At 39.3% G+C, this 26,643-nt stretch overlaps 1 protein-coding gene across 1 annotated transcript in view; it reads left to right on the forward strand.

The window, feature by feature from the left end:
* Positions 1-36: 36 nt before the first annotated feature.
* uts2r2 (urotensin-2 receptor 2) overlaps positions 37-26,643 on the forward strand; it is a 30,575-nt gene continuing 3,968 nt past the window's right edge. The window contains exons 1-8 of the mRNA XM_061809407.1: positions 37-226; positions 1,208-1,431; positions 7,349-7,424; positions 7,551-7,593; positions 12,735-12,799; positions 13,317-13,373; positions 13,779-13,932; positions 16,276-16,399. Of these exons, the coding sequence (XP_061665391.1) occupies positions 159-226; positions 1,208-1,431; positions 7,349-7,424; positions 7,551-7,593; positions 12,735-12,799; positions 13,317-13,373; positions 13,779-13,932; positions 16,276-16,399 (811 nt within the window). The 5' untranslated portion in view covers positions 37-158. The remainder of the gene's footprint in view (positions 227-1,207; positions 1,432-7,348; positions 7,425-7,550; positions 7,594-12,734; positions 12,800-13,316; positions 13,374-13,778; positions 13,933-16,275; positions 16,400-26,643) is intronic.

The raw sequence follows: 26,643 nt of genomic DNA on the forward strand, positions 1-26,643 counted from the left end.
CTCTTCAACCCAACCAATCATGATGTTTGAGGCGTGCTAACCCGGAAATGGAAGAGAGTTTGGGAGCAAATGGCGCGGCGTGTGTAGTGTGCTTTGCACGGAACGACGGCGACAACAGTATCAGTACATGACTGCGTTTTGAGAAAGCTCCAATTTTAATGGCGCCGGTTCGACAAAGAAATGCTAAGGGCCTCAATTCGACTGAGATCGGAAAGAAAATTAAAAGGTAAGACAATCAAGCAATTTTCGACTGATGTAAACCAAAGGGACTTCTTTTACAAATCAGCATGACATCCTAAATTGTTGAATGACCCACTATGGTACAGTCTAACTTTTATTATCTTGTAAAACTTAAAAAGTAGTTTTTGATATGCACAACTGATAGCCTTGTTTTGCTGCTGAGGGCAAATGGATCTGATGTTCTACTTGAAACTCAAGATTTCAGTGCGTTTTCACTGATCCCTGCTGCTTTTTTGAAGTGCACAAATATTAATAATACATTGCACCTCATTTACCTGTAATACCAACGTTACGCAGTCATTTCTTCTTCAACTAGAAGTTAATACAAATTGCCTTAAACACAAAAGGGAGTTCAGTACAATGAATATTTCAAGATTCCACATTCCTGTCTCTGCTACATATTGCCCCAGCGAAGATATGCTTGTAAGGCTTAAAATCTTTTTTCCATTAGAAAAGGGAAATTCAAAAGGCAATTTAAGATTCTTTTGTTTTTCAGATTTTAATATGTTAATACAGGCAACATTGATGATTACGAGGACTGCAAATGTTTTATTCATACCCTCGATGGCAAGAACGTGATGTAGATATGGAAACGCAAAATTATTAAATAAATACTCAATGTATTACACCACCTTGCATTTATTTTCTGTTAAAGTAGATGGGTGCATGGACAAACCCAAAGTTTTTCTTCAGTAAGTTAACTAAATGAACAGATACTGTAATTCACAATCAGTCATATTGTATTATTACTTTCATTGTTATTGTATTGAGAACAAATTTAAAGTACTCATGCACTTTTAATAAACTGTCACTGGCTCGTGTAAATATGAGTAACTGCTTCCTTTTAATAGTGCTTTGAAATTAGCAACTATAGAACTTTGCCAGTTATTGAGAGGTTAACATTATTATTATTTTTTTGTGATACTGTAAGGGTTTGTGTATCTGATCGGTTTCCTCCCTTCATCAGGGGTAATGCACTGCGGCAGGGCACTGCTTGGTGGACTGCCAGAGGGCTCCTCGCTTTGCTGCTGGTTATTCTTTGTTTGTGTGGTGCAGCTACTTGGCTGCTCTTTTCTTTGGACAGTGACATAACAGAAACATTGGTCACCCAGCGTGAGCATGTCACACCTGAGCCCAGAGTTTACATCGTCCAGTGCTCTGAGGACTACGAGAACTATAAACGCTACCCAGGTGAGGCTTTTGTGACTGGACTAGAGTGAGATCAAAATTGTCTCTCTGAATTTTGGATTGCTCTTTGTGACATAGTGTATGTGTGCCAGTTACCACAACCTCCTTGACTTAAATGACTTTTGAACAATGACCTTCTAGCTGTATAAAATGCATCATGAGGAGATTTGGTAAGTGAGAGTATTTTGGCAAGTCAACCATACAAGTCCCCAAATGACAAACCATTATCTTTGAAGGTTTTCCTTCAAAACAACACACACACAGATCACACAGAATAGTAACAATGTTAAATAACAATCTGGAATCTGTTTTAGAGTATCGGGGAGAGCATCTGCATATTTTATTGGACATATGTTTGCTTGATTAGTTGGTGTTAACAAACACTTGGATGATCATACAGACATTTCTGAACTTTTATTGTTATCTTGGGAAACTGTGCCAGTGCTTCGGTGGTTTTCTTGAGAGTTTGCTATGGCTTCAGTTGTCCACCAGATGTCACCATGACTGAAGCCTTGACGCTTTTAATCTTTTTGGCACAATTGTTAGGAACGCCTCAGTGCTTCAGGCTTCACTTGCCCATCACTACAAAAAACAAACAAAAAACAAACGTAGCAAAATCTCCATGTGAAACACATAAGCAATGGCATTTCAGGAACACCCTTGCTTCAAACATGTAGGCAGATGAAACACTAATGATAAAAGTGACTGTTGGGCAAGGTGACTTACATTCCAAAACAAGTGCAACAAAACAAGTGTAACAGGTTTGACTCCAAATAAAAAAAATGTAACGTACCCTGGAAATCACAAATGTTTTATTACATCTCATTTAGAGAACCTCAAGTGTAATGTGTCATTTGAAATATTTTCAATCTTATCCATGAAATGTAATCGCTTTAGTTGTTGTATGGTTTTGTATGTATTGGTGAACACATTTTGGGGGATTTTTTTTTTACTTGTTATTTGTAAATCGAACACTTCCTTTTTATTTTGGAATTCACAAGTCAACATAATTGTACTGTATTTTGCATTCCTTTAATATCTCTTTGCTGATGTCCCAATGCAAATAGCCATTCTGTTAGATTTGTATTTGAATATCAATTGAGATGTGATAATTCCACAAGAATGGCAATTGCCGTCACTCACATTTGAAAAATGTATGGGCGTGGTCAGTCATGCTCACAGATAAAGTTGCGGGTGTGATTAGGGATGGAATCTCAAGACCTTAAAATACTTGACTGGATTAATATAACTGTAAATTAAAAATAAAATAAACAAATTAATAGCTAAAATAGAAAACAAAAATTTCAATTTCAGAAATGATTTCCAATTTCAACTGATATTAGTTGAACATGATATAAAACGGTATTTAAAAATTTTCATCAATAAAAATTCTGGATCTGACAAATTTTATCTGAGGAAAAGTTAAATGCACTGGCCTGTCAAGGAACAAACGCAAACGGTCTATACCCGCAATGTTTTGAAAATGCTGAAAATTTAGTTCAACATAATCGGCGTTAGTGGCAACAAGCTAGCGATACATTGTAACAAACATGCCTGTCGCCAATCATGAAACCGTAACTAGGAGGCCTACTTGCTAGAACGCGTCTTTATGTGTGTGCACTCAATATATTGACCACACTTGAATCAAGTGACAAAGTGGATGATAATCTAACGTCTTTTTTTGGGGGGGGGTGCACGCCGTCACACTGCCATTCAGCACCCCTGGTGTAACAGAATTTCCTTTGACATGGCTCATTATGTTGATGACTTTGGACGTAAATGCCCTCGCAGTACATGAAGAAGCTCTGAACATGCGCTTGTGGCATCACTTCCGTACATGTTCAGTACGGTTAACATTTTAATTTCCTGTTTCCGGGTGAATACTGATTGTTTAGGAAAAGGGTTCTTTAGTTAACGTTTATGAAATAAACACGTAAATTAATGTCAAGACTACACAAAATAAGCGACGTCTTTCAGTATCTAGTTTTTCTACTCGTAACAAATTGTGCGCGCGTGATTTTTCTTGCTCAACTGTGCAGATTTACGAGCATGAAGGCGCGCGAGCATGGTCGCACTCCTCAAATGTGACTGACTGCAATTGTTGCTCATTTCTCTTATTTCATTTCACACTCTGATAAATGTTTGTTCCCCAGCGCCAAACATTATGAGAATACATTGTATAGTGCCTCATGCTCAACATATACATACATATGTACATAAACTAATAATATCACAGTAGACAAGGATTCATCGCTAAAAACATGAATCATCAAGCCCTTTGCCAAGAAATTGTCTGTACGATCAATAAAATTGATGATTCCATTTTCTGACAACAATCCAGCACCCCAATAATATAGAAAAAAAGATTGTTTTCGTAAGGTTGGTTTTATCAGATCAATTATGAACGTAGTCGGATGTGTGTCTGTTGTTTGCCCAGTGTGCACTCGGGGGCAGCCAGTCTGTTAAGGTGAAAAGCGTTGACTTTCCCGCAGGACTGGTGACGCTCTATCATGGTGTGACGCTGTATGACCGAGATGTGATTGCGGATGCTAAAAAAAAAAAAAAAAAAGCAGCCAAGTGTCTTTCATCCAGTTTAATGTGGCAGCAATTTCACCTCGACACCCGCTGTGGTGTCATCACTAACTTGCCAAGAGAGGTTCGCTCACCTTGGCCTTGGCTCATTCCAAACTCCACCTTCAATAACTGGCAGGCAAAACTCCCACATGCTGTCTTCTCCTTCCCACACATTCAGAACTGGCGGAATAATTGTTTTGAATCGTAACTTTTCATGCAATCTTGGCATTGCACACCGGTGTGCAAATTCTAATAAGAAGAGTAAAACCCGTAAAATTAATGATGCCCTTGGTGCAATGTGCTGATATGTAGCCAAGGGAATAATGTAAATAGTAATGGTCTAAGGACACCTGATACCTCAATTCCAATACTTCAATTTGGCACCAGATGGTCGACCTCATAAAACAAATACCTGTCCCCAAATAGATGCCAGATTTTTTTTCCTCTCAGGAAAAGGTGATTGTAATTATCACCTACCTCAAATGACCCCAGTGATCAGTTCAGTATTCAACTCTACAATGTTAGAAAGCAACCCATGACCGACGTTTGAGGCACTTTTGTGGGGTACTCAATCAGCATTGTTGATTTAAAATGACCGCCAAGCGGTGCGGGTTCAGGACAGTTGATACCCCGATTTAGTCGGCGGTTCCACTGTGGCTATGTCACGAATGCCAGATTTCTGTAAGCTGTGTGATGTCAGGACAGAGGCACACAGCAGCAACAAGAAACAACCCTGTTTGAATTCACTCGCTGTCATAGAAAGACCAAATTCTCCTCCCTCTCCCCATTTTATAATTTTCAGACATGATATGATATGGATTTAGTATGCAAATTAGTTTGGGTGTTGAGGCTGCTGCAGGAACACATTCTGAATAAAGCTATCCAGGCTAAATGTAGGAGAGAATCCACATAATTTTATTGCAGCATCATGTTTTTGTTGACTTGGAAATTTACTCCTATAAGTCATTTAAAATATCATTATGATGTTTCTTCAAATGTTTCATTCAATAAATTGAATGGAATAAGTTAAAACTCAAAAGTGAGATAACAAAAAAGCGTTCAACATATTGTCGCACATAATTGTTCAGAGAGGAGGGGCTTTATATATATATATATATATATATATATATATATATATATATATATATATATTCTTATAAAAGAATTTATTGAATCTCTGTGTATTTATCTGTAATTGTTAAACCTGATGGTATGATATCGTAAATATTCAGGTCCAGTAAGGGTTCTGACAGGGCAACCGCAACTCAACTCATTGAGGCACCACTCATAAAGGCTTCATGTTGGACCCTGATATGTTTTTTTTTGTTTTGTTTGTTAGTTCTCTTTTTTTTTTTTTTTTTTTTAAATTCTCAGTTACACGTGCAGAGTTTCAGCCCTCTGCAGTAGCTATTCAAATAGCACTATGACCACTGGCCGACTGTCGTACTTGCCAAAGTCTGCACACTGTTTGACAGTACACACAATTTTGGATGTGTTGTTTCGTGTACAAAGACCTTTTGATTAATTGGTAATTAATGCCAATGAATGTTCCAGGTTGGTTTATTTTACAATTCTTTCCTGGTGGTTATTTACTGGATTTGTCCTACTAGTTAACAAATTGTAATAAAAAAAAGGGGGTTCCATACTATCTTATGTAAGGTTTCCTTTTTCTATTGAAGCTGCTCTGGAAAGAACAGTTACAACCTTTTATTGATTTGGTGGTATTCACATTTTGAAAACGGACCCAGATATTTCAGACCCCTTTACAAAGAGCACAATTGTGAAGTAACATGAATGTTGTACCGTAATTATCTACGTTTAATGGCATTTATCTCAAAATCACTAAATGGAACCTGTGATGTTTTTGATTATATGTTTTTGAGTTTTTGTAGCAGGATTTTACTTGTAGAAATGGTTTCTATAGTCAAAAGTAGTGTAGCTACAACCATGCAAGTCAAGCAATTGTCCTCCATTTTTGCCATTATTTCCTCTTGCAAATGCAAGTTTGTGAAGGGGAGAGATACTTTGAAAACCAGTTATTCCAGCACACCTGTGAACCAAGTGACGATAAGCAGCTTCGAAGATGGATCCAATAAAACAGTCACACATATGTGCGACATTAACTGTAAATTATATTTGCCACTGCAGACCTATTTTTTTTCTAACCAATTCATTGAATGTTTCAAACATGAGTACACACCACTCACATTCTTGCAAAGGAACAACATTTATATCAACATTTATATTGTTGTTCTTCTGTTCACTGAGGGATTACCACCAGGGCACATGAAAAAGAATGATATCTCTCGTGCAAAAAGTCCCACTTTCCACATAATAATCGATAATCTGGTGCACAGGTTATGTTCTCTGTACAATTCTGCCCAAGGCAAATCATTTCAGACTGACCTTTGTCTTTATGACTACTGTAATTTCTTGTCGATAATGTGCCCCCTCACTCCCCAAACATCAGTATTATACGTAGATATTGGGCAAAATGACAAAATATTTCACATTTCATAAATGTGTGTTGCTGGCTAGAGGATATGAAAAAACTGTTAACTTTCATTGCAATATTTTACCACTACCTAGAGGTTATATAAAAGTTGTACACGTTCATTCTCATATGCTACCGCCACCTTAAGGTTATAAAAAAGTTGTACTCTATACTTTTATTCCAATATGACTGGTACATATAAATGCATATTTGTCCAGTTGTCCTCAACAGTTTACACACCCTGGCATCATTTGTGAAATGTTTTTATAAATACGAGTAATGACTGAACAACATGCATCCTCAATTTCTTGATGGCTATACTTTGTTTAGTGATAATGTTTTTCTGAAATGCTTGACAGGTTAATTTGAATCCCACTGAAATAAAATGTGTTTCACTTAGTGCTTCATTTTTTTTGTCTTTAAATAATTGTAGCCATCTTACAAATTTGGCCTGGGTAATCAAACACGATACTTTTATTTTAATAGTACGGCTGTGCATTTCAAAATAAGCGCAAGTTAATAGAAAGTATTACTTGTTCAAGTAATGTACTAAACTTCAGACTATATCTTTGAAAAGAACAACAAAATACAGATACTATTTCATCTTTTGATCATACTGGTAGAAGTAATGTCATGCATTGTACATAGTTTTAAGGATTTTCCGGAATTTCAAGGTCAACTTTGGGGCTGCGTATCTTACATGGGTGGACGATAAATTACAGTAACTAGTGGAACCCCTCACTATAAACTCCTTCCCACGTTTTGCTTTCTACTCATCAATTTCGGTGTGAATATATGTAGAAAAGCTGCAATTAATTTTCAGTTCCTCGCTGTGCTCATGTCCTTTCTCAGGATGTACCCCTCAGAAGTGTGGCCGCGCTGTCGCGGACGGTGTGGTGACAAGGGAAGAAGCTCAGCTCCTAAGAAGGTGAATACTGCCCAACAGAGAGCAGCCTGTTTAATTTCTATTTCTTAGTTGTTTTTCTTTTTTTGCCATTTAATTTCCCTGCCTTGATAGGAAGGGTAAATCACTTTTAATACTTTTTTGATGTAGGCTGGCTGAGAGGGGACTTCAACTGGCTGGATCAGAGGGAGGAGTGAGTATATTGCCAAATAAAACTAGAGGAACTTTAATGGTTCTGCACATTGTGCACTCAGCACTCCTCTCTACTAATTTTTAATGTTTTTCTGATCTCATAAATTGTGGTCTTGGAATCCTTTTTAGGAGTGCAAATATCTGTTTAGAACAGAACATGGTTTGGCTGCTGTATGTCCATATCGGTTTCACGCCTTTCTCCACATTAAAACATGATGGGTTATTATCCTAAAGCTAAAATAATAATAAAAAAAGATTTTGCATTCATTTTGACTGAAAAATTGCACAAGTTAGCTGTGGGAGGTTTGAAGACTTCTTGTGTTTAACATGCTTCAAATGTTCAGGAGCATCTTTCTGTCAGCGAAATAATCAGCATTTTGAGGGTATTTGGTCAAAAAGCTAAATTTGTAGGTACCTACTCCTGTAAATATGTCAGGTTTATTTGTATAGCCTTTAATTCTAAAAGAGAACTAATCTAAACCCCCCATCCGGGCAAGGAAAAACTCAAAACACCATTTGGGGGGAAAATGTTCGACCAGGGTGCAATGGATGTGGAGTTGACAATGTTTGTTTACACAGTCTGGCGCGGCACAATGTTAAGAATCCATTTAAACAGATAACGTACCACAGATAGATGCTGTCAGTACCATATAAAGGCCAAGAGCCAGGTTTTGAATTGTATCAGACAAAAGAGCAGAAGTCAAAGAGCCATTCAGAACGGTTTCTCACCTTTCCACCAGCTGGTTTTTCAACCTACTAATTCATAGTACCGTAATTCCCGGCCTACAGACCGCACCTGGTTATAAGCCTCACCCAGTACATTAGTAAAGGAAATACCATTTGGTACATTTATACACCGCAGCTGTGTAAAAGGCGCAAGTGCCCACATTGAAACCCACGTTGAAACACGAGATATTTACAAAGAAAGACGGTACACAGAGTTTAACGCTAGCATGGCGATAGCGCGGTGCTAATGCTAGCACGGCGCTCACAGGGCCGGTTAAAAAAAACTTACCGGTAAAAGTCACAGAGACACACCAGCAACACAGCAACAACACGCTAGCACAGTTCTAACGCTAGCACAGCACTAACATGGCCGGTAAAAGTCACTTCCTTGGCACATATATTCCGATCTCACTCTTACCTTTTCCGGTCGAGTGCGGCCGTTAGATAAAATGGACAAATTAGCAGGATCACTGCAGTGTTGGAAGTGTGTAAAAAAAGTCGTGGCTTGTAGGCCGGAAATTACGGTATTTATTTCGAGGCAGGGCTCAATATTAGGTTCCTGGTCAGCCTCAGGCCACTCCTCTCTAGATCATGAAACAGTTGTTCTCGTCTTGAGAACAGTACACTAGAAATTGTTGCGTCTTTAGTGGATAGCACTGGTGTTTTCAAAAACCTCTACTTTGTGACTTTGCTCCGTGAGAATAATGTCATGCTCCTGGATTCCAGCCAGGGCTGGGCGTGGCCAGCTAATCTGAAGGTGCACACCTGCGCCTCATGACCTTTGATTAAGACCCAGTACATATAGGACCCGGGGGACGACTATTACTCTGTTAGATCGTTGCCTCTCATGCCTCGTTCCCGCACTACCGTACTCCTGACGTCTACCTCCCGTGTACCGACCAACGCCTGTCTCCCGACCTACCCCGTAAGCCTGCCGTTACTGATCTTGCTGCTTGTTTGGACTGACTCCCTGGTAACCGACATTGGAACGAATAAAGGCTTATTCCGCACTGCTTACCTCTCACCTGAGTCGTGCATTTGGGTCCACCCCCGAGTCTCGTCCGTGACAAATAAACTCGTTCTTTGTCCACTTTTACTCATTTGGGGAAAACAGAGCTTGAAGATTTCACTTGTCAGATCTGTCATGCTTTGAGAGTTCTCCCTCAGTAATCTTTCGAATAATTATTGACTATAGAGGAGAGCCATAATATACAGCAACCATGATTTATATCTTCCTAGACTCTGATATCAGAAGGTTAAATTGGAGATAGAACTTTCTGCTTCTGAGGAACACAAGTCACCATTAGTCAGCAAGTTCTTCGTCAAACTTTAGGACCAATTTGTTCTATGTTTTGTCTAAAATGATGGGGAGATCCGGAACTGGGCCCTATGCCTTGAGTTTGAGACCTCTGTTAAAAAGAAGCCAAGGCCATTTAAATTCTAGAACTTTGTTTCTGCATGTAATTGTTAAATATGTACAGTATGTAGATGTTTACCAGCGAGTTAAGCTATATGTGACATGGAATGAACTCCCCTCTCAAAAGTATTTAATTTGCTTAAATGTTCCCTCTAATTTTTTTATGTCTGAGCAAACACACAAAGCCCCTGAACGGCCCCTTTGACCAGTATGAGCAACATTAGATGTGTCATCCTTTGAAGTTACAAGACTTATTAAAAGAATCAGATTACAGCATTTCCATTCCTATCAGAATACTTTTATTAAGAACAATTATTTTTATTATATATTTGCAAACTTACACCGACAATGTCAACAAACTTGTTCTTTTAACTACACCAATAAATACATTGCTAACCAAACCAAGACCACTATAAACTATAAATATGAAAGCCCGCTTCCAAATGTATTTATTTTTTTAATTAATTCACAATAATATCGTGTTTGTTTTTCTTGGTGTAAAACTGAATTATTGCCTCCACAATATTCTTTGTAGTGCAAGCTGACAGCTGATAGATTCTCCCAAACAGTTTGATGCTGAATGTTATTTTTCCCCCTCAATTCAAAATACAGAACTAGCTTTTTGTACACTATATTCTGTGCTTTCAGCCATGATGAAGGTGTGGCATGGTGGAACTGTAACTTTACTAATTGATTGTTGTTTTAATCATTGACTGATTAAAAAAAACACTTTGGCATGTGATTGTGAATTTTTTTAAACAGACAGCAGAGATGCATTCCTGTTTATGGCTAGCAGAACATTATTGATGTGAATTTTAACTTGCTCTGTGTTTGATTTGTTTACCAGTGTCACCTCGTTCCTTTTCTCTTTGGCGCTCTCCCCCAACGAAGTACCAATCCCGATTCCCCACTCACATCTGCGTACAATTCTGATTACTTTCAAATGACTTGTGCAGAATGTGATGCTTGAATTAGTCCAGCTTCCATCCACACGTTTCCTGGCAGTCATTGCATCATAAAATAAGAGCATTTCTTTTTCAACTTTTTTACTTTCACCACGAGGGTAAACATAAGTAGTGTGTCTCGCTTGTCTTTGCTCTACTATGCCTAGACAGTGGTGGGCAACACATAAGGACGCTGTCATTGTAAACATCATTTGACTGGCTGTGTAATTACATACGTGAATCGGATGCAGCCAAGTCACTCCTCATGCATTGAATCAAAAAAAAAAGAATAGTTGTTCGTGATATTGTACTTTCAATTCAGGTTGTATTTTATTTATTTTTCTTGTGTGCAATGCAGAATTTCCGTGCGCAGAAACCACATCAGCAATGTGCAAATGCGCACGCGCGCTGCTTAGAGGGAACATTGTTTTGCTTCCTATATTTCTTTTCAGTTGAGTAACATTCTTCTTCTTCTTCTTTTCCTTTCGGCTTGTCCCGTTAGGGGTCGCCACAGCGTGTCATCTTTTGCCATCTTAGCCTATCTCCTGCATCTTCCTCTCTAACCCCAACTGCCCTCATGTCTTCCCTCACCACATCCATAAACCTTCTCTTTGGTCTTCCTCTCGCTCTTTTGCCTGGGAGCTCCATCCTCAGCATCCTTCTACCAATATACTCACTCTCTCGCCTCTGAACATGCCCAAACCATCGAAGTCTGCTCTCTCGAATCTTGTCTCCAAAACATCCAACTTTGGCTGTCCCTCTAATGAGCTCATTTCTAATCCTATCCGACCTGGTCACTCCGAGCGAGAACCTCAGCATCTTCATTTCTGCCACCTCCAGTTCTGCTTCCTGTTGTTTCTTCAGTGCCACGGTCTCTAATCCGTACATCATGGCCGCCCTCACCACTGTTTTGTAAACTTTGCCCTTCATCCTAGCAGAGACTCTTCTGTCACATAACACACCAGACACCTTTCGCCAGCTGTTCCAACCTGCTTGGACCCGTTTCTTCACTTCCTTACCACATTCACCATTGCTCTGGATTGTTGACCCTAAATATTTGACGTCGTCCACCCTCACTATCTCTTCTCCCTGTAGCCTCACTCTTCCCCCTCCACTTTTGTCATTCACGCACAGATATTCTGTTTTACTTCGGCTAATCTTCATTCCTCTCCTTTCCAGTGCATGTCTCCATCTTTCTAATTGTTCTTCTGCATGCTCCCTGCTTTCACTGCATATCACAATATCATCTGCGAACGTCATGGTCCAAGGGGATTCCAGTCTAACCTCATCTTTCAGCCTATCCATTACTACTGCAAGCAGGAAGGGGCTCAGAGCTGATCCCTGATCCAGTCCCACCTCCACCTTAAATTCCTCTGTCACACCTAAGGCACACCTCACCATTGTTCTGCTGCCATCATACATGTCCTGTACTATTTTAACATACTTCTCTGCCACACCAGACTTACGCATGCAGTACCACAGTTCCTCTCTTGGTACTCTGTCATAGGCCTTCTCTAGATCCACAAAGACACAATGCAGCCCTATGGGGGCACAAACCAGTGCGATCTGTAGGCCGGTCCCAAGCCCGGATAAATGCAGAGGGTTGCGTCAGGAAGGGCATCCGGCGTAAAAACTGTGCCAAACAAATATGAGCGTTCATCTAAAGAATATGAGTAACATTAATAGTGGGAAAAAAATGTTTTGAAATGATTTCTCTTGGTCTCTTTTATTATCACAAAATCCTGACATTTGAGCAGAGTGTGTAGACGTTTTATATCCTCCACCATATATTGCAAGCTATTTGAATGTCCCTGCCATGTCCTATCACCCCTTTATGCTTTAAAAAAATGTTCTTCTTAGCCACTGATGGGCCAATTTATCAAGTAGCAACTCAGTGACTTCTGTGGGGAAATAAACGATGACGAAAACACCAGTGTCCTAATGGAGTTCACGGTGATATCAGTTAAGGGGCACAGGGGCGATGGTTTGTAACAATGACTTTGTTGTGCTTCTGCTGAAATGTTTTCATGCCAATGTTTGTTTTGACATGAAAAGGCCTCCATTTTGGACCTGCACTCAGGAGCATTATCAATGGGGCAGCAATTTGTCAACATTTACAGGTGGGATTATTTTCAGTATTTTACTGCCTGAATGTCTAGTGTAATATACAGTGTTTGCTGGAATATGTTCTCCTGAGTAGGCATCGGTTTTGCTCAATTTGCCCTCAGGTCCATTGACCCAATTAACCTTAATTCGTCGCTGCCAGCAAAACTTGATTTTATTGGGATTGTCTGCTCCTCTCTTACCCTCTTCCATAGTCCAGCTCCACATCCTATCATGTCATCTCCGAGAGGAGGTGTTTATCATGATAGGATTCTCAGGGATTAAAACTTGGGGTGATCCAACCCCTCACCTGTTATTGTAGAGGTTTATCAGATAAAGCAGTTGTACATGAATAGTACCATGTACCAAGCTGGCAAAGCACTCCTCTCATGGTTGACCCACGGATGCTTGAATATTTACTTTATCTTAACGGATCTCAGCTCCTCTCCTCTTCTACTGAATGACTGTGTTTTTGTCCCCTATTCCGAATGTCATCTCTTACTGGATTTGTTTGCATCTGGAATTTGTATCCAGATATTTTGGCGAACAGATCCAGGATGTGTTCACGGAAGAGGATTTCCATCTTTATAGGTGAGCAAGTAAGCGTAGTTTTAAAACTAGGCTTTTAGTTGATAGTGAATCTGGTTAATTTGTTTTAATTGCATTTGTTAAATTTCTGGCTTTCAGATTGTCATCAAGTCTACATTAATAATGACTTGGACACCACTGAGTCCAGTTTTATTTAACAATAAATACATAAATAAAGACTCAATAAATTATCATTTACCCCCTTGCCTTGCTTGGATTAGTTTCCGTATTTACATACACCCTTTTCAAATGACTACAAAAACTGGTATGGAAAGACAAAGGAATGTTGAGCTCTTAGACAATCCAACAACAAAAAAATCCCTCCTCATTCAGCCTTATTTGCACAACTGTACATACAAACCTCTGAATGTGCTATCTTAACCTATGTCATATTCTTTTCATCTTTAGAGATGTACGCAAGCGAATCCAAACACTTATCGCAGAGGAGTTTGGTTTAGACCAAGCGCTGATGTACCTCACCAAGCCCACCTTCTTCTCCAGAATCAACTCTACAATAGCCAAGACCCAACATGATGAGTACTGGCACCCACACATAGATAAGGTATTTGATGGTGGGTCGAGTTTGCGGTTAATTTTAGGTTGGAGGTTCTTAATTTTGATAACGTGTGCGGCAAATGAAATTGTGGATGGTTACAAATACTAAAGCAGCAATGCAATGTATCCATACAGACTGACTGGTTTTATTAATTCACATAAATATTCAGGACGAGACTTTTGACATTCAGAATAATTTTGGAAGGACTTTCTGGATTTTCTCATACTTTTTCATTCAGAAGACATACTGTACAAGTATATTTGTATTCCTTGAAGCTAAATGGTGCAAAAATATCTCACTTTAAAATACCCGCCCCTAGTCTACTGAGGTCCACTATTCGACTATACATGGACATCGCGTATGACAAATGATTTGTATTCACACACTTTATAGCTACAGTATTTGGGATTTATTTTTCACCCAAGGTTTGGTCAAACTCCAAATTGTACAACATTTGGGGTGCTCAAACAAACTTATTTGAAAACCTGCCCTCTGAAGACTGTTTCCTGCAGCAAATAACATTTGGTCATATCAATTACACAATAACTTCAGAAGCAAAATGTATGGTTTGACATCACTTTTCATACTAATAGTGCAAGTCCTTTTTAGAAAACTGAAACAGTGCGAGGAACTATGATTGAATAAAATATTATAATGAAATTATATTTCATTTTTGCATGTCTGCTGTGTCATTGGTTTTGTGTGGCCATAATCAATATTTGGCATCTCTGTATCTCAGTAGCTGAAAGAATTGAATGGGTGCCTCCATGCTCTGTGACTCTGCAGACATTTTTGGGGATAATTAACTAAAACCCCACCCTCATTAAAATATAAATTGGCTTCGACATTTTTAATAGCAAATTTCCTCCCCATCGATCATACAGCAATTAATGTGTCGGAGTAGAAATTGCAGTTTGGCAGAGTTCGAAGTGCATTTTGTAAATAACAGAGCTAGACAGACAATAATGTGAAACTAACGTAGATTAAAAGTAGAGGCACTTCTAAATGCAAACATTATTCTTAGTCATGACCTTTGCTTCTCTTAGATGGGAAGGTGAAAGTATGCTATATGCTGACATTTTATGTTCACAATGGCTGTCGAACTGTATACCCCATTGGTTGGTCGGGAACTGTTAATACTCAGAACAATTTTGATGATCTCCCACAGGAACCAACAACAACAAAACACTAGGAAAAAAAAAAGTTTAGACATTACAACTCGAGATAATACTGCTTGTTTTTTTTACCTGTTTGTCTGAAAACGGTCATTACATATTTTTTTCACCCTCAAAAAAATATGAAAAAAGCTTATTGAAGCTTGCTTTGAAATGCATTGATTATCTTATTGAGCGAATCATGAATACAATGCAAAACTATCAAGGCTGCAAGTTGTCACCATGTAAAACTCAATTGTAAACTTTAATATGTGAGGTGTAACTGCTGCTTGTTTTTAATATAGTTTAGGGGGATTTGTTCTGAACCTTTTCTTGCATTTATCTGATTCTATCTATCTATCTATCTATCTATCTATCTATCTATCTATCTATCTATCTATCTATCTATCTATCTATCTATCTATCTATCTATCTATCTATCTATCTATCTCTGCTGCGATAAACGAAGGATTACAGTTCTCATTTATTTTCCAGTCACTGAGACCCTCAGCAAAAGGATGAAAGCACCACATGTGACGATAGAGCCTCGGGTTGCAGACCCAGTGGCTTCCATGTAGTTTGCATTCTCACAGTCCTCTGTAGGGACCTCTCGTGTTTAGTCAAAAGTTCCATTTCCACCAAGTATTTTGCTTTTATTTTCAAAGACTGGAAGGATACCACTTTCAATTTTATGTTCCCAGGTTGCAACCATGTTTTAATGCTGTAATCCAGTTCGTTAGATCAATACTGGCAGGAGGAGTTAAGCCACTCTCCCTTGTTGCCTCCTTCAGTCAACATCTATTTATTTGTGCTCTGACAGCTGTTTAGGAAAGTTTCTGTTTTGGGAAATTTCAGATTTTCTTAAAATGGCAAATGCTTAGATGAGAACACAGACATGGTGAGTGTTAATTATTGAGGCCCACTAATTGTGTCAGTAAGATCACATGCACATAGGTCTGGTTGGTACCAAAATGGAAGCACCCATCATTCTAAAATGTACATAGCCCTTTGCCTCTTTTATTTCAATCTTTGTGCGATGAAACTTCATCTGTTCCAAACGTGATTTGATAAATTATTGCACTGCTACATTTGTCCTTGGGTCACATTGAATCTTCAGGAAAAGAAAATACAACCCAAGTGCATTTAGAATTTCTAGGTATATTGAAAATGTCGTGTTCCTTTTACTTTCTTTTAGGTCACCTATGGCTCATTTGACTACACATCCCTTCTATACCTTTCTGACTATGGCGTTGACTTCACTGGAGGAAGATTTGTCTTTATGGACCAAGATGGTAATAAGACAGTAGAGCCGAAAGCAGGTAAATACCGCCTGTTCATAAAAAAACTTAAGACAAAGTAACTTCACTTATTTTCTCAATATCTGCTCTTCAAGACTTACTTAGCAAGATTAACACCTGTAACCTACATCTTTATTTGCTTAAATCCATTAAAGCCACACTTAAACCAAGTAATGCATGCTCAAGGATCTCATCTCAGGATCTCTTATAATGACAGTCAACTAAATTGGGGAATCTCAAGGTCATTAAAAACAGACAATGGAGTAGCGGCGTGAGCATAATCTCACTAAATGAATAATCAGATGTACTGACCCATACGCTTTAGAGAGGCACAAGGGATAAGGGTAAACTGTTCTTATTGCCTGTCCTGGAAGGTGAGCGTTTAAACCTTAATAAATAATATTATATTTTGAGTTTTTGGCATGTACAGACTTTAAAAAAAAACTTGGGTCCATTGTAAACCCTGAAATATTACTAATTTCTATTAAACGTGTTGCATTGACTTTGCATGAGAACAGACTGAACCCAAAACTGCAATACTTGATGTTTCATTTCTAATTTTTATGTGCAGTACAAAACGGTGAAAAGATTTGCACAGACTGATTGAGTCCTGGTCATTTAATATAAGCAGTTAATATTTACTTCTCATAAAGCACAAATCTCCTGTTAAAATGTTTATCTTCAAAAACAGCAGCATAGTGTTCGTAACATAAACACCAATTGGCACATATACAACAATAAATTAATAACTCATTTGTGATAAGACTAGCCCTGCTTCTCACACAGTTTTTGTACTGTGGAAGTTGTGTGACAGACGCACTCTTTAAACATAAACTACATTTCTAAATAAGACCTGCCTGTCACCCCCCCTTGAGAAAGTTTTCAAAGATTTCACCTTGCTAGGGGTAGCACGCACTAACTGTGAGTTAATGTCAACCCAGAGTCTTTTTATTTCTTCTCCCTACAGTATCATTTGAAAGGTATACTGCTCCTTTTTGTAGCTGCTTTTGTTTCAAGCAAGACTTTATACACCACTGCTGCTGGAAGAAAAATGTCTTTCCCAATTGATTAGTCTAGTTTTAGAGTCAGTCTTTGTTCTCAATGAAAGCATATCCCAGTTCAGCTGGTTTTATATTTTAACTCCTTGATTACATCTGACTGCAGGCTAAGTGAATCATGAGTGTAGTGAGTGAAGCATGCAAGTCGTGCTTGACAAGTGTATGTGAATGTTTTTATTTGCTCAAAATGTAATTTAATATGGGTCGAGATGTAAGTTATGAATTCATCATGATTTTTTTTCTTTTTTCCCCATGCGCCCCCATGCTAAAGCTCTGTGGCCATCCTCTGTAGGAGTTTGCATGCTGTCCCTATGTTTGTTGGGTTCTATTTTGGGTACTCTATATTCCAGAAAAATTCAGACCCAAAATTGGCCATTTCAATGTGAGTGTTTGTTTCTAGGTGCCCTTGGATTGGCTGCCGACAAATTAAGGGTATAACCTGCCTCTTGCCCAAAGTTAGCTGGGATCGGCTCCAGCTCCCCAGCGACTTTAATGAAGATGAGCAATATAGAGATGGAAGGATGAATATATACCAATGTTTGTTTATAGGAGGAGACACCCAAAATTGAATGTTTGGTGTCCTAGTCAAAATATATCATGTCTGCCTCCATCCAAAAACTGATTGGCATGTACACGTGGATTGTCCTCAGAATCTTTTTAATTGAATGAAAAATGTTCGAAAGCGATTGTATACTTTAATATATCATATTTCCCATTATTACCATCTGTAACTGAACTGTTAATCTATTCCATATGAAAATATATCCTAGAGCAGTTTTCTCTTTATGGTCATCCCTCACTAACATTACAGAAACCATCATCTCTTCTCTTGATTCATAATTCCTTTTGATTATTTTTTTTCCCCTCATTACATTGGCCATCTTGACCTATTATCAAAATAATCACCTTCTCAATCATACAATAATTTGTCCCACTCGTAAAAAAATGGTCCCACTTTTAGTCAGACACTCGATTAAGTCGGCAGCGTGCATAAAGGTGACATTCTGTTGATGGCGTCCAGAAGTGGGGTGGTGAAGAGTGATGACGACGTCCCTGTTGAATTGCCTCCCGAGACAACTGGTTGTGAATAGTGCAGTAGCTTGCATCAGTGAAAATAGAATAATAATGTAGGACACACAGATCCTAAACCCTGTAAAATGTGGTTAATGTAGAACAGAAAAGTTAAAAAAAAAAAGATGACATTGGTCATTTTTTAAGCATTCTTGGCTGGTTGAGAATTCTCAACCGAGTAAAGAACCTGTTTAGAATCCTAATATGACAGAACTGTCAAGTAATCCATCCCTTGATGACTGAGACGTTTATTTAGAGACGACAAAATTTAACACGGGAACATTATACATCAATAGCTGAGCTACACTTTCTCTTTTTGCTAAAACAACTTCACCTCATTGACAATGCGTACAGCATGCAACGTGATTGACTGTCATATTTTGTCTTTGCAGGGGGCTGATTTGGATGGATAATTAGTTCACTAAGATAACCATGTCTCTTAGTGATGACTAAGATATAATTAAAACTCCAAGGCAATAAATCAGGCTTGTTGAGAAAGCAAAAAAAAATAATGACACTAATTATTGAACACTAATTATTAAACATTGCTCATTAGGGTAAGAAATGGATAGGTGTGTATATATATATCTTCTTACGTCTTCTTTCTTACGCAAGTAACTAGGATTGCGTCTGTCACACCGCATTAAGTGTTATTTATCCATGATATATGTACTTATACTTGGACTTCTACTGGAAGATGATGTTGGTTATGATTAGGTTATGGTCAGAGCAGAGAGTGAGTAGTCTCATTCCATTTGCATTAGCCTGGGCAGTTCGTTATCGATCAAACACTCCACTCCTTATCCACCTCTCTGGCCCTGCCCTGTCATTAAAGCATCCATGCAAAAAGATATTATTCCTTGGGTCCTGTATACTGTACAACATCATCCAGTGATGGGTAAAATATTTATGATGGCCAATTCCACAACATGTAGACAACATGCTAACCTCTCCAGAAGAACATGTAGTCAATCCTTTCCTTTGTTGGTGACTCTTCATCTCGGAGCCTGGTCTCACTCAGAGCATCAAAATCAATGTCGGAATGCTTCACCTCAGTAGCAATCAAAGCTGCTCTCGTATGGGTGCCTATTAGCGCTGCCAGAGAATTTGGTGTGAGAATTGCAGTCCCTAAATGGGGCTGCTTCAACAGGGGTCTGCTAAGAACAGCTGCCATCCAGTACCAGCGTTTAGTGACCATAATAGCCCTTATGCTGCTGTTCTGCTGAGTTTCAGATAGGGGCTTCTGGTTCATTCATGCCTGCTTCAGTCATCAGAAACACGTTCCCTGCCAGATTGGAAAAGTCCAGATAGGGTTCACTAAAGTCAGGTGGATAACTACCCAAAGATGGGTTTAAATTGTCCTCAGTGAAACACTCATCCCAGTTGCAGTCTCTACAGTGATGAGGTAAACCCAGTATCATGGTTAACCAATTGTCCTTCAAGATTTGAGGAAGCTGCCACGTCCTTTGTCATTTTATAGCATACCTACATACACTACCAGCCCTCTGCATTTTTGTTGGGGTGTGTCCCCTTTTTCCTCAAGATACTAGGGTTTTTAAGATGTAATTGAGCCACGGTTAACAGGTATTAGGTTGTGTTCATAGGTGTGATTACTGTGTACCCATAATCTCTGGGGCCTGCTGCTGAACCAGAGAATCTCCTACAATTTATCTTGGGACAGCAGGGTACCTAGATACCACGTGTGGCTCTTAGGCGGCTCTGCTTGAGTCTTTGTAGTGGAGGGGCTACCTACCAGCAGTCAAAAGAGGCTTATCCAATTTGCTTCCCTTTTCACCCCCACAAGGGGACTAGCTGGCCTCGATAACTAAAACTAGACCACACGTGCTCTCTCTCTCTCTCTCTCTCTCTCTCTCTCTCTCTCTCTCTCTCTCTCTCTCTCTCTCTCTCTCTATCTCTCTCTCTCTCTCTCTCTCTCTCTCTCTCTTCTCTCTCTCTCTCTCTCGCTCTCTCTCGCTCTCTCTGCTTATCTTACATATTCCTTCTACATTTACCTTTGATCTGATAAAGGGTGCAGCCCCCAAGTGATGCCTTTAGTCATAGCAAGGATTCTACAGTTTATTCTTTCAGATCAAGGTTCAATTTAGAAATGTGGTTCTTCCCTGGTTCCCTTAAACAGTAAAATATTTGGAATTGTGTGCTTGCTTGATTTCTTTTTTTTTTTTTCCCTCCTCCTTCTTCGCCCCAGGTGCCAAATGTTTTGACTTGGCCTGAACTTTCTTGTTCAGAACAGAGATGCAGCAGTAAATTTATTTACTGACTATACACTGAGATGTAAACACGGAGATGCACAACAGCATGCAAGTTCACAATCAAGAAGATAACAGCTTGAAGGAACTGGCCCCAAGAAAACACGACACAGCACATATACCACCCTCACACTGAGCTTTGTTCTGCCTCAACTACTGGGGGGAGCTATTGCATTGCTTGCTTAGTGTGAGAATTGTACACTTTTGCCTTCAGGGAGACATCACCCTAAAGCAGGGTGGTGGAATTTAAATTAGAAATTAAAAGCAATCGCATCTTATCAAACATCTTTTTTAAACACAAAATAAGATGAAGAAGGATGCTGGTGTTTACAACTTGTGTGCAAAACTAAAAAAAAAAAACTGCTGTAACTTTCTCATTGAAAATTGTTTCTCTGCTTGCATCAAGCCTGGTCGATGTCACACGCCTGATAGCCATCTACCCCACCGTGACTGGTCAGCTCATCAGCTCCGGACACAACATTGTAAAAGTGCCATCCATATAAAACTCAAGGGCCGCACTACCATTACACTTTCATATTAAGGTGGGGGCCAGAAAATATCGGTTGGCGGGCCGGAAATGGCCCGCGAGCCGCACGTTTGAGACCATGCCCTAACGACAGCATAGTTTACTAATTGTTTAAATCACAAATCATGTTGATTGGACTGCTCAGAGGCCAAACACAATGTAGAAGCTAGTCAGAATAGTTTGAAGTAATGCAGTTGTCTTTCTGGCTAGTTTTTAGCCCTGTGGTATTTAGTTAGTTTACAATTTATGTTTAAGGTTACTTTTCCCAAGTCTTCCACAAATCTCCCTGGCCATCCACGTATATTTTCCAGCATCCCCTTTTTATGTGTTGTGCAGGGGCTGGAAACTCTTCTGGTTGATTCAGAGTGAAAGGCACACTGCACCTTGGACTTAGTACAAGTCTGCAGCAGGATGATTATATATGGAACACTGACTCTGAATTGATCCCATGTCATCTGAATGAAAGTCATCTTTGTGAACCACTACACTTCCAATGGCCCTGAACTAATACCCTTATAAAAATATTGTGGGAGACTGAAGCGGCAAAGCCATTAAAGCTAAGTTTAGCCATTAAAACTCTTTGGGAATTGATTTCTTCTTGCTGAGTCCACTACCACCTTTGTGTAAGCCTTTAGGATATTTTAGTTCACTGAAATAAGAAATCAAACCTGATAATAACATTATATGTCTTTGTGCATGTGGTTAGATTAACTGCAGATTATGTCGACCTCATTTTTTTGTTATGGTGCTCAATGAGTGATAAAAGTGCAAAGAGGGAATAGACAGACCTGTCAGCTGTGCTTTATGTCAGCAGAACAAACATTGCTAAAATTGCACAACATTGTCATCTAAGACAGAAGTCTTATGGCCAAAAATATACAAACACTGAATTTGTCAGAATTTAATCTGACATGTTGATGATCTGCATTTTTAAATCTGTTCAAGGAAAATATACAAACATTACACTTAGTGGAATTTAATCTAACGTAGTGGTACAAAGCAGTTGCCTGTGTGCAGTGAATAGTGTCTGTTCCACACAGTCAACATCTGTCTACATTAAATGTTACAAAGTGTGATTCTCCATGTAGTGGGTAATGATTTGGCACCTCATCCTACATTAACACCTTTCAGCCTTTGGGATTTAGCAGCATCTAATTGTGATTTTATGGGAGTGATCAGTACATTGACTGACTCTGTATTGATGTGGATCTTGTTGTTGTGATAACATTGTATTTGGGTATTTTACTCGGGTAGAAAACATAGATAGTGGCAACGATGAGTCTTTCGATGTTAAGCTTTTTGTTTACCTTCCGCCATAATACTGAGTTTCAGAAGTGACATGGCTTGTTATTGTAGGTGCAAACCAACGATCCATATCTATTACTAAATGTTGCGAGAGAATTGAGACGTGAATTAAAGAACAGCCATCTATTTCGGTAAAATGAATCACCTAACTGGTGTTTGGAAATATGATCACAACCCAAGATTTGAAAGTTTTATAATTCAAAAGTACAGTGGAAGCACCAAAATTGAACACCCAACAACTTAAACCCCAAGTGTCATCCCGATAAACATTCTAAAATAGATATTGTAATGAAAAATACATAAAACATTATTCACTTGAATGTCTATATGAAAAAATAAATGTGAGCGGAGAGCGCATTATCCATCAGCAAAGTTGCAGAAGTGTCATTCTACGACATCCAAGTGGTCGCCATTTTGGCTGCATCCTCCGTCCGTGACGTCACTCGGACATTCCCCAATGAAAACACGCGGTGCACCTTAACTATGGTAGACGAACGCGTCCCTTCTGACACGGAAGCTCTTTTCGAAAAGGAGAACACCACACAACCTTGTGAAGTTACCGGGGCAATATTACTCTATTGTTTCGAGCCCTCGGGGCAATATTACACTATTTTTTCGAGCCATATTCAGATGATAATGCGATCACGGCCAAACCGCATCCCCGTCCGATCCACTTCCGCAGCCGGCCGGTGTGGCTTATGACGGAGCCGAGCCGTGCTGCTTTAGGGGGTTGTTCACAGCCGCCGCAGTACGCGATGAACAACACCGTCGAGCCGGGGCACTTTACTGCGTTGTGGTCGCACGTGGCTGAGTGAGGGAGAGCCGACCTGCGCTGCTTTAGGGGGTTATTCGTAGACGCCGCAGTACGCGTTGAACAACACCGTCGAGCCAGGGTGCTTTACTTTTGTGAGGATAAGCGTCTTGGAAATTGGATGAATTTTTACTTTTTTATTATATGGGATTTCACCACAAACTTGTTAGTGATGCATGGACACCGACAGTTTGTAAACCACTTTTCCATCCATCCATTTTCTGTGCCACTTATCCTCACAAGGGTCACAGGAGCGCTGGGGCCTATCCCAGCTGTCATCGGGCAAGAGGCTGGATACACCCTGAACTGGTTGTCAGCTAATTGCAGGACACATACAAACAACTAACCAGTTGCATTCTCAATCACACCTACGGGCAATTTAGTCTCCAATGAATGCATGTTTGTGGGACGTGGGAAGAAACCGGACTACTAAGAGAAAACCCACACAGCCACGGGGAGTAAACTCAACACAAGCGGGGTGGGATTTGAACCCTTGTCCTCAGAACTGTGAGGCAGACGCTCTAACCAGTCGACACTGTGCCGCCGATGTTAGAATCACCAATAATTTTTAAAGGAAAATATAACAATACTGTTTATATAGTGCCTGGGGAGCCTCTCAAGGACACAATTTGAAGACATGGGACTGTCAGGGACTGCGGCCTCTCTTCTGACAAAGCCTCCAACCCACCATGACAACAACACTTTTTTTTTTCTTCTCGTCATTGCTTTTCCGTTATTGTCAACTTGACGTGAGCTCAATCACAGCCAAGAACAAGGCACTTTCAGCGGTCTCAATAGCGGACAAGCCTTGGTCCAAGTGGTTGTTCTTTTTTTCCCCATCTCTTCCTCATTCTCTGCTTCTGAGGTGTTTGGAAATGCAATCAGTCAAATGCAAACAAGTTTGTAGCGTGAACCAAAGATGTGCTGAATGTACCCAAAGCATACTGATCCCTTTTCATAGAGTAAGAGGCAGCTTTTATAAAAAGACTTGAAAAGAAACAATGGACTGACTTAAAAAGTTCTACATCTCTAGAAAATAGTTGTCTTTTGATGTCATTTGTGCCTTTATTGTGATGCAAGGTGGATTGCGACAGCCCTCTTGAATTAGGTTTGTTTTGTCATCGTTTTAATTCTTGAGCGACATTTTAAGGGATTTTTGCTACCCATGAAAAATGTCTTAATTTATCATGCTCATATTGTTGAAAATTTACATCTGGTAGAGGTTGACACTGTAGCTTTTGAAAATTCAGCCCATGAAGACATTTTCACAGAATCGCATAGTCAAAACCAGAGGTTGACATACAGTATATAAAATAAAAAAACTTATCGTATTTTTCATACGACAGCACGCACTGGATAATAAACTGCGCCCTTTCTGTGTAGCGTCCCCCACCCTACCCCACCCCATACATGAGCCTCGCCTGACCATACGCCGCAGATATATACTGTATGAACTGGTACATTGTGAAATTAGATATTCACGCAAAGACTTTGTAAATGTTAATTTACATACCTTGTTTCCAAACAGTGACTGTATTACAGCAGTAAAACGGCTCAAACATAACAGAAAAGTCTTTGTTTTTATTCCACCTGCCCCTGTTCACTCACGCCACTAAAGTTGTCGTCTTCACTACTGGAGCCTCAGAAACTCTCTGTCACACACCATTTCATTCTCTTAGTCGCTCTCACCTCTCAGTTTCATTTTCATCTCGAGTTACTGCTGAAGTTGTGCTGTTCTCACATAGCAGTGCAACCTTTTTATCTTTCTTTCACACTCCTCCACACTTTTAAAATCCACTGGCAGACCTCAGATAAGGAAAACCTTCACATCTGGTCATTTATTGTGAAAGATTTTAAATTCAAGTAAAGACATATATTTTGCGTTCATCCATGCCGTACCGTGTCCTGCTTTGTGGGCACCAAAAACTAGTAGTGTGTTGTTTTACACACATTAGAGTTCGCTTCATCTTTTTCTATGGGAATTAGAGGTAGGTCTTCTTCTACACACAATTACACACAAGGTAGATACTTGTTCGTCTATGTGTGCTAAAAGTAACGTCTAATTATTCTTGTACACATTGTAGACATCTCACATACCCAAACCCGCGTGCATTTGAACAAGTTTTGTTGTACTTTTGAATTCATAGCCGCTAGCGACAAAAAAAAAAAATCAAATCAGTATTTTTTCCCCCTCATATGTAAATTAGCACTACCTGAGTTATTATTTGCTAAATGCCAGAATAATGACGAAAGACGTTCAGTAATATTATCGACCTTTATTGTCATTGCTAATCCGCTCAGACGAGTGTGTTCCATGTTGCAGTTTCTGAGCTAGCAGGATTACAGTGATCGTAGTGCATAATTGAAAAAGATTACTCTATTGTGTCATTATCTAAAGCTTTGGAGTTAATTGAAAACTCAATAATGGCCCCCCTTTCAATGATATGAAACAAAGAAACTGGGACTAGCTAATTTGATATCAACACACGCTATGCAAAACAGATATTTTTGGAAAACCAATTTCACCTTAGACTTTCATAAACGTCTCCGGAACTACTCCAAAAAGAATTAATTACCGTAATTCCAGGCCTACAGAGCGCACCTGGTTATAGGCCTCACCCAGTACATTTGTAAAGGAAATACAATTTGGTACATACATACGCCGCAGCTGTGTAAAATCCGCAAGTGACCACATTGAAATCCACATTGAAACACGAGATATTAACAAAGACGGTACACAGAGTTTAAAGTACAAACGCGACGCTAAATGCTAGCATGGCGCTAATGCTAAGGCTAGTGCGCCGTTAACTATAACACTAGCACGGTGCTAATGCTAACACTAGCGTGGCACTAACCCTAGCGTGGCACTGACAGGGCCGGTTAAAAAAACTTACTGGTAAAAATCACTGAGACACGCCAGTAACACAGCAGCAACACGCTACCACAGTGCTAACACTAGCGCAGCATTAACATGGCCGGTAAAAGTCAATTCCTCTAGTTATAGTATTATTACATGAGGTAAGTGAGTGTTTTTTTGTTGTTTTTTTTTTTTTAAATCAAACCAAGCACTCAAATAACTAACATTCCCTTAAGAGAAAATGGGACAAAATGGGAGTTTTCTTTTATTACTTTATTACACAAAAGCTTCTATTGCAAGTCAAGTGTTTTAGTAATTTTTCATCTCTGAGCATCGAGTCACTGAACACAGAAGACAAGGTACACATCTT

The sequence above is a fragment of the Syngnathoides biaculeatus genome, chromosome 22 (assembly GCF_019802595.1).
Source record: "Syngnathoides biaculeatus isolate LvHL_M chromosome 22, ASM1980259v1, whole genome shotgun sequence".
Classification (NCBI taxonomy): Eukaryota; Metazoa; Chordata; class Actinopteri; order Syngnathiformes; family Syngnathidae; genus Syngnathoides; species Syngnathoides biaculeatus.